Raw genomic sequence first — 9,262 nt, 5'->3', positions numbered from 1 at the left:
CAATATAAACAAGAAATCATGGCTTTGATTGCAATTTAGAACAACCATATATACTCACTCTTAAGAAACTTGGAATTAGACTAATGTGAAAATTTTTAACCTATGAAACATTTTAAAAGATAAGTCTTTCTCTTTTTTAATCAAAACGTGTGAGGTTAAAATACTAGTTACAAAACACTGAAGTTAGCTTCCGATTCGGGGGTTGAGGGAAAAGTAGAGGGAAACATAAATAATAATATTTATTGATTCTCTGTTTTTTCATCACATACACAAAAGTGTTAGACGTCGTAGCAAAAGTCTTAACGCTGTTTAAACCCACTTTCAGACTTGTGAAACCTTTATTTTGCTTATGAACCATGAAAAAAGGGCGTTTTCACTGCTTTTCCCATCTTGACCAAATTAGACCACGTCCAGAACAAAAACCGTTATATTTAGACTTGTCAAATCTGGACTGCATTACCAAGAAGACTCCAGAGACAGTGTCAGATTTGTGAAAATCTTTATTTTGTTTGTGAAAAAAGAAAATGTCTAATGTGGTCTAGATGGGAAAAAGCAGTGAAAACGCCCTTTTTTCGTTTTCATTAGCAAAATAAAGGTTTCACAAATCTGAAAGTGGGTTTAAACAGCGTTAAGGCTTTTGCTACAACGTCTAATACTTCTTCACATGTGTAAGTAATGAAAAAACGGCGAACCAGCCACTAAGATATCATTATTTATGTTTCCCTTAAAAACCCGATATAGTGGTTACCATAAGCATAGCCTAGTGGTTACCATGGATGTATTGGTTACCATTGATTTAGTGGTTACCGTGAATGTAGTGGTTACCATGGACGTATTGGTTACTATGGATGTAGAGGTTACCATGGACGTATTGGTTACCATGGATGTAGTGGTTACTATGGATGTATTGGCGGCTCACTCACCGGAAATGCAATTCTCTCTGCAGTCTGTCCGGGGAATGTGGCGCGAGAGATCCAGGCAACGCTGTGTACATATAAACTTCTGCCTGAAACAAAATCAATACATAGTTTTCTTTCATTCAATCTGAAGTTTGTGGGATTTTTGCTTGCTTTGATACTTCAAACGCACATGAATCGGTGCTCATCAAACTGAAAATGCCTCGTAGACGACAGGTAAGAACAAATGTAGGTCGCACTAGAGGGTAATGTTAGCTAGGTGAAGTTAGCGCCGATGTTTTCTTCCAAAGCATTAATATTTCTAACGATTTAACACGCCAAAACATGGCATTAGTGGTGCATACGTGCAGCAGTTAATCATCTCAATAATTTTCAACTGTATAAGTTGTCTTATTTTGCTTTTGGTGGGTGGGAACAAGCACCAGAACCAAATCTAAAACTTTACCTTAGATATGATTGAAACATAACTGTACTTTGTGGATTATTTATGAGCCGAACTCACCATAAGACCACAATAACATGTATTATGCCAAGAATATGTGAATAAATACAAGCAGGGATGCTCATTAATCAGCATAACATCTTAAACTGCGAGATTTGCTAATGTAGTTTGGTCCAAGTCTATTAGCCGCATGAAAAAGGGGGGGCAGCATAGCTAACGTTAAATGCTAATCTAACAACATAAGCTTGGCTATTTCGCCGTATTGCCCAATACTTTGCTAGCAACCATGACGTTATTTAACTAGGCACTCTTTAAAAAGTAATAAATACTGGCTAGCTGTGGTAAAATATGCTTTTAGTTAGCCGGTAGTCAGCTGTGTAGCCTAACGTTACTGAAAATGCAGCTAACAGCAAGCTAACAGCTGTCTGTGGCCTTTCTCTTAAAGCATGATTAAAGAAGAGGTGGCTGGATAAAAATAGTGGGTAAACTCTTAAACGGCTTTTGTTACATAACCGTATCTGTGTCCCAGATTTTGGGTTGCTGGTATTATGAATCAAAAACACAGTAATTAGCAAGCTAACCTCATTGATTGTGCTTAAGACTGACCCCTATTGTTGTCATGTCAAATTGACATCGCTTGTAGTGGCACATCAGCTGTTAACTTTTTGTACCATGATTACAGAGTTTGTGTTGGATGCCTCTCATTTGCACTTGTTTGTTTGCCTGATAGAGACATATGGCTGGGAGTGGTTCAGATGGAACAGAAGACTCAGACTCCTCCGCTGAAAGAGAACAGACCAACAGTTCAGAGAGTGATGGGAACACGTCCAAAAGGCAACGCCTCACCAGAGCCTCCACTCGCCTTAGCCAAAGCTCACAAGGTTGGCCAAAATATTCATTAAATACAGTATAAAGCCTTTACAGTATTCCTTGTCTCAGGTGTTTAATCAGAGTGGTGGTTTGACTCCTTTTGCTTCAGATACCCCTGACTTGAAGCGAGCTGCGGACCATGATGAATCTCCACCACTGACGCCCACAGGAAATGCCCCCTCCTCCGAGTCTGAGCTGGACATCTCCAGCCCCAATGCCTCTCATGATGAGAGCCAGGCCAAAGATCAAGCCAACAGAGATTCAGATAAGGACCTCTCCCATCGACCCAAGCGCCGCCGCTGTCACGAGACCTACAACTTTAACATGAAATGCCCAACCCCGGGGTGTAATTCACTTGGTAAAATCCCTACCATTTTGCAAATTTCACACATTTGCTCGTCAAGGCCATCCCCATTGATTATTTGAACATATTTAATTTGATTTATATTCAGTGACATCTTGTAACATAAGAATATGAGTGTATTAATAATATAAATTACTTCCTTCTCTCCATTTGCCCAGGTCACCTCACAGGAAAACATGAACGTCATTTTGCTGTATCAGGTTGCCCTCTTTACCACAATCTCTCTGCTGATGAGTGCAAGGTGAGTATCTTGAAAAAACATCTTGGATTTATTTTGTTAGTTAGCTACCCTACACGTTTGTCCTCATCTTCCATGATTTATTTTTCCCTTCCTAATGCAACCCTTCTAATATGTATCATATCTGTACATAGATTTTATATGTCTTTTTGGGCTGTCTGCATTAAAGTTACATCAGTCAGTTTCATTGGTTTTAATGAGTATTTAATATCATGGTTTGACACAACAGTGTAAAACTTGTAGTAAACTAAGACTGGCACATATACAGCAATATTGATTGTAATGTCTCTGTCAACACTAACTGTGGTTTTTATTTAACCATTATTGTAGCAAGGGGAGGCTCAGTTCAGTTGTCCTGGCCAGCATCATGCATCATAAGAAACAAAGATCCCAGATTCACAAAATAATCTCCAATCACATTAAAGTTCACACTGTATAGAACAACACAAGATCACACCCCCAATCAGCCTAAGAGTATTATTTTACAATAAGTTAATAAGGTCCAGCAACACATGAAAATAAGTATTTGGCATTTTGAGCCACATCTCTTCCCTTTCAGACTTATTCCTGAGGGAAAAAACAAGACTGGGAGCAGTGAGTTGTTTTTCCTTTATTTTCAGGTGAAAGCCATCAGCCGTGAGAAACAAGAAGAGGAGATGAAGGGGCAGGAAGAAAGCAACTCGCGCCATGCAACTCGTCACCAGGTAGTCTCTTTTTGCAATGACTGGCATCACAGTAATTGGCATAACAGTACATGGATGTTATCTAGGGCTGCAGAATTAATAGTATACAAAGTTTCCAGCTGCACAGAACTGCTGACAATGTACATTGAATTACAAGTATGTATTTTAGTTTTTATTGTGCAGCACTGATGTAAATATGAAAGTCAATGTATTTCCATCTTGTTTTTTAGACACCAACATCAAAACAGAGCAGATACAAAGAGCAGGTGGCTGAGTTGAGGAAGGGGCGTAACTCTGGACTGCAGAAGGAGCAGAAAGAAAAGCATATGGTACATCACTGGCACTCCAATATGCTGCTGTTCACTTGCTGCTGCACACTTTAGCTCTTGCTCCCGTGTGTCACCATTACAAGCGGCACTCAACTGCAGCGCAGCTGGAACATTGTCTTATCCCTGTTTCTCATTCTGTCTGATCCACAGGAGCATCGGCAGACGCACAGCAACACCAGAGAACCTCTGCTGGAGAACATCACCAGTGATTATGACCTGGAGCTTTTCAGGAAAGCCCAGGCCCGTGCATCTGAAGACCTGGTAATGTGCTGTTTCATATCCCTTTTATTAAGATTTTCTAATTTTAAATAATTGGTTATAAACACCAGTTAATGAAACAGGAACGTCCTTCTGCTTGAACTAAAGTAGAAATAATGACAAAGGCAATAAGCTGTGCGACTCTTCTGCCATTTGTTACCTCTTAAGGTGTCAGTTGTCAGGTTGGTGCTAAGATCAGCAGTGACACTATGTTTTTCTCCTGCAGGAGAAGCTGCGTATCCAGGGTCAGATCACTGAGGGCAGTAACATGATCAAGACCATCCTGTTTGGCCGCTACGAGCTGGACACCTGGTACCACTCGCCCTATCCTGAAGAGTACGCACGTCTGGGTCGCCTCTATGTCTGCGAATTCTGCCTCAAATACATGAAGAGCCAGACCATCCTCAGGCGACACATGGTGAGAGTCAGAGATTTGTAATCTCAAAGCCTGTGATACACCACTAATGTACACCACTCTGTAGTTGTTTTTTTCTACTTGTAAGATGTCCACTTTTTGAAAAAGTCTGACACCTGACCAACTTACTGATGGTTTTTATTATTAATAATAATAATGAAAGCTAAAAATTTGTCGTAGGTAAAAAAAATTGTAGGGTAACTATGTTTTTATATATTGGAAATAACACAAGTTAGTGTTTTTATGATGTGTGTTTTCAGGCCAAGTGTGTGTGGAAGCATCCTCCAGGAGATGAGGTGTACAGAAAAGGGTCTATATCTGTGTTTGAAGTTGATGGCAAAAAGAATAAGGTAAGGGGACTTGGAATTTTAATTTAAAAAAAAGCAGATAAGCAAATAAGTGTATATTATTTTGTGTCTTTGTAGTAACACCATCTTTTGTAGTTATTTAGCAATCGTTTACCTATAAATCTGTAAAGCAAGCATGGCAGTGATATCTGAATTTGAAGAGGATCATATAATGGACTGAATGAAGTAAGGAAGTGCCGTTTTATCCCCAGATCTACTGCCAGAACCTGTGTTTACTTGCTAAGCTCTTCTTGGACCACAAAACGCTGTACTACGATGTGGAGCCTTTTCTCTTTTATGTCATGACTGAGGCCGACAACACCGGCTGCCATTTAGTGGGATACTTTTCTAAGGTAAATAAAGAATAAATTTAGATTCATGGTATATTTATACGGTAAATAAGATTTCTTTTCTTTATACAGAAGTAACTAAAATGTTTTTTCTTTTCTCTTATTTGAAGGAAAAGAATTCCTTCCTCAACTACAATGTTTCCTGTATTCTGACGATGCCACAGTACATGAGGCAGGGCTTTGGCAAGATGCTCATTGACTTCAGTATGTATATGTTCACCAATTTCCTCTCACTCAATCTGTTACTATGAAAAATTACTGTTGACTGTCCTAACAGTAGGATTAATCAGTAAGGAGAATATATAATTACACAACATTTCCTTGCTTCAGAACAAGACCAGGTAAAATAAATGAACATTTAAAAATTAAAATCTCAACAATGAAGGATTGAGGCATGTGTTATTGTTATTGAAATATTGTTGAATCTTAAGCAGTTGTATTTATTGTGAATGATAGCCAAAAATCAGATTGTCTGCCCACTCTGAACAAAAGCCTTGCCAATATTTGAGCAGTTAATTGAAAATAAAAAGGTGATGGTACTGTTTGGACCTCTGTAATATCATCAATTTAATTGAAAATTATTGTAGCGCCATAATCAGTGACTATAAAGTCAGCTGCTTTAAACTCAGCTGTTGTCTTTTTTTTTTTACCAGTTATGTAAGTTCAGCCTGATGTTGGGGTCATTTTGTTGTGCCAAAATTACCCTATAAATAAAGCAGTTGTATCATAGAATCTATAGAGACATAGTAGATTTTATCACTTGCTGCTTAGTCAACAAAATTTTGAATATTTATAATACATGATCAATGAAGTGGTATTCATCCAAGGATTTCACATTAGATTATGAAGTCATGAGCCATTGCAGTATTTTCTTTCCAGTTTTATTCTTGATTTAAATTATCTGTTTTAATTTAGAACATCAATGTATTTTTAAATGGGATAAATCAAAATTATTGAAGTAGTATTTTAATTTTTTTTCAGAACATAATAAAATATAGATTTTTAATATAGTGCTCTTTTAAACTGCCCCTGCTGACTGTCCTCTGTGCTTTATTTAGGCTATCTGCTGTCCAAAGTGGAGGAGAAGGTGGGCTCACCAGAGAGGCCTCTATCTGATCTGGGCCTCATCAGCTACCGTAGCTACTGGAAGGAAGTGTTACTTAGATACATGTGCAACTTCCAAGGCAAGGAGATCTCCATCAAAGGTGAGTGAGAACACAGAATTCATATGCAGGTTATCCACTTGCCTTTTTTAAATTTTTTTACTACCATTAAGATAAGATACAAAATGTTTTTATAAGACACTTTTAACACAGGAAAAGATTGTCTGCAACAATTTCACCATATTTACTATTGTAATATTTGCTTGATGCACAGAGATCAGTCAGGAAACTGCTGTCAATCCAGTGGACATTGTGAGCACCCTGCAGTCTCTTCAGATGCTGAAGTACTGGAAGGGAAAACACTTGGTGTTGAAGCGACAGGTAAGATGTCGGTCCGTTGGCCTGTGTAGCTCCGATTTTAATCACTGTTGAGAGCTGAGTGATAATGTTATTTATCATCTCTCTAGATAATTTTATTATAGCACATTTTTCATATCTTCCAGTCCCAATACATTTCTCCCTGTTGCAAAATGACAGTAATTATGCTTATATTTAAATTTAATCATCTATATCAATAATCATTATTTGACAACAGTTTGTTACTTTTTTCTTCATTACAGGATCTGATTGATGAGTGGAAAGCAAAGGAGATCAAGCGAGGCAATAGCAACAAAACCATTGACCCGAGCTCACTGAAATGGACGCCTCCCAAAGGGACATAAGCACTAAGATCCTCAGGCTACTGAATGAACTCACCTCCAGCCTCACCAGCCACAAGTAGCCTAGACCTACTAACTGTCAATAAAGATCAGTGTTCTTTCTTTCTTTCATTTTTTTTTACCCTGTTTATTTGTGTCATGCAACCTTTTTTTACTTTTATATTTTACTTTTCGTTTATATTTTAAACACCATACATTCTAAGTCAAAATGATTCTTGACTAAAACATTTTCAAAAAAAATGAACGGTCCTTTTTGTTTTAAAACTGCCTACATCTACTAAGCTTTGAATGTTAAATCATAAATGGTCCATTGTGGTGGTTAACATGAATGTGTGGCTTTGCTCATGCGAGAAAAAAAAAAAAAAAAGACATACCTACATTTGGCAGCATTTGCAGGCGGTTATTTTTATTTCGTTCAAGAAATGTGCATTTTGAAGATGATAGTTTTTGTTTTTTGGATAAATACAGTAATTGTCAGCATGAATTGAAACCGTAAGCAGAGTGAATTTTGAGAAGTATGATTTATGGTCACGTATTCTTTGGTTGGTGTAAAATTGTATAGATCATGATAACGTGTGCTTTTTCTTGCTCCATCAATACAGGATTTGGACCCATTCTTCTGGTAAACCTGCCAAATAATGGAACAATAAATTGAGATATTTTTAAATTTGCTGCAAATATAAAAACTGAGAATACCACTGTAAAGATGCACATAAAAATAAAACAACCTCAGGTTTTTATACTGATACAATCATACCTTGCTTGTGTGGTTTCTCCGAAACATCGATTGCAGTGATAGTTGCAGAAGGAATTATTCTGGAAGATTCTGTGATGAACAGAAAACATTTTAACTCAACATTGTCTCTGCCTTGTACGCCTTGTACTTTTTAATCATAGCTGTTAAATGTGTATTAGCAATTGGATATTTTTAATATCAATAAAGCTGCCTTCATATTTTCAAATGATATAGATTGTTTCTTGCTATTTGTGCTCACCATCACTGGAAGTGCTTCTTCCCATCAGGCCCACAAACATTTCTCCTTTGTTTCCTGTAAGTGTAAAAAAAAAGATCAGATTTAGGTTACAATAAAATGCTGAAGATGCCGTAAAAGGAACTGAAATGATTTAGGTTGAAAAGTGTATTTTTATCAAGCTACTTACGTCTATTTACTTTAAAAGGTTTCTTTATACCTATGAGTGAAAAAAGCAGTCATATACCAGTGTATTCATTTCCATTACCACAGACAGATATTGTTTTACATACTGAAAAAGTTTAATTATAAACACACAAAAAACAATAGTCGCATGCTTTGATTTATAAGCAAAGATGAGGTTAAAGGCCACCTGAGCGTTTCCCCATGAGTCCATAGAAGCGAAGGGCTTTAGATCTTTTCATCAAAGTGTCAATGGGTTGGGTCAGATCTGTCTCCAGTGATTCATCCTGCCACAAAAATTACACACGGTACACATTTGATTTGTCGTCTTAAAATCAGGATCATTAATCGAAAATACTTTTTTTGATTAATACATATTCCCTACATGTATGTCCTAATTCATTGATATTCAATTTTGAGCCATTAATCAAGCAAAGATTTGAGAAAATTTCTGCAATAAAAATAAATATTTTCTCTCATTTCTGATGAGAACATAAATTACTGATGCTCACCTGCCAGTCTCTGGATAAGGCTCTCCTCTCTTCCGCACTAGAAGACAGTCCCTGATGCACCAAAGCACAAAAAGTAACAACAACAAGCTGGATCTTCCAATTATCCATTTCTAGGTCACAGAGAAATATTTCAGTCTGTATCTCTGTAAGAAAAACAATTGTTTCTAGCAAAAAAGGATAGAAAAAAAAAGTTTTAGAACAATGTCAGGCAGATGGGATGCAGTATTAATCTGTCTGCCCCAAACTGAATCCAGGGGGCATTTATACCTCTATACCCCATGCTGCCAGACCCCTCCCCTCTAAAGATGATTACGCACTTGCCTCCAATGAGTTTGAATACTACCAGATTACAGTCATATTACAATATAAGATTTCTACCAACTTTTCACTTCAGTGATTAAATGTTTTGCAGCCGTTACATGTTAAATATATGATAAATCAAAGATAGTATTTTCAGTTGAACGAACTGTAATTTACTATCAGTGTCAAATAAAACCCACACGGTCAATAATGTTAAAGCTTAATTAAATATTTACATTTGAGATGGTCACCTTTCATTTC

The 9,262-nt window shown here is 37.1% G+C and overlaps 2 protein-coding genes across 2 annotated transcripts; one reads left to right on the top strand and one right to left on the bottom strand.

The window, feature by feature from the left end:
• Nucleotides 1-931: 931 nt before the first annotated feature.
• Nucleotides 932-7,146, top strand: kat7b (K(lysine) acetyltransferase 7b). Its single transcript, XM_067576259.1, has 14 exons — nucleotides 932-1,133; nucleotides 2,090-2,240; nucleotides 2,339-2,587; nucleotides 2,752-2,834; nucleotides 3,452-3,535; nucleotides 3,745-3,843; nucleotides 3,994-4,104; nucleotides 4,328-4,519; nucleotides 4,777-4,866; nucleotides 5,076-5,216; nucleotides 5,324-5,417; nucleotides 6,272-6,418; nucleotides 6,591-6,697; nucleotides 6,937-7,146. The coding sequence occupies exons 1-14, from the start codon at nucleotides 1,116-1,118 to the stop codon at nucleotides 7,036-7,038; spliced, it is 1,668 nt and encodes a 555-aa protein (XP_067432360.1). The 5' UTR covers nucleotides 932-1,115; the 3' UTR covers nucleotides 7,039-7,146.
• An 848-nt stretch (nucleotides 7,147-7,994) lies between these two features.
• si:ch211-131k2.2 (protachykinin-1) lies at nucleotides 7,995-8,900 on the bottom strand. Its single transcript, XM_067576260.1, has 4 exons — nucleotides 8,702-8,900; nucleotides 8,380-8,476; nucleotides 8,197-8,226; nucleotides 7,995-8,084 (listed from the first exon to the last, which is right to left on the bottom strand). The coding sequence occupies exons 1-4, from the start codon at nucleotides 8,807-8,809 to the stop codon at nucleotides 8,017-8,019; spliced, it is 303 nt and encodes a 100-aa protein (XP_067432361.1). The 5' UTR covers nucleotides 8,810-8,900; the 3' UTR covers nucleotides 7,995-8,016.
• Between the last annotated feature and the right edge of the window lie 362 nt (nucleotides 8,901-9,262).

Source organism: Thunnus thynnus, chromosome 20 (genome assembly GCF_963924715.1).
Source record: "Thunnus thynnus chromosome 20, fThuThy2.1, whole genome shotgun sequence".
In the NCBI taxonomy this organism is placed as follows: Eukaryota; Metazoa; Chordata; class Actinopteri; order Scombriformes; family Scombridae; genus Thunnus; species Thunnus thynnus.
The sequence above is the reverse complement of the archived record's forward strand: the minus strand, read 5'-3'. Positions and strand labels throughout refer to the sequence as shown.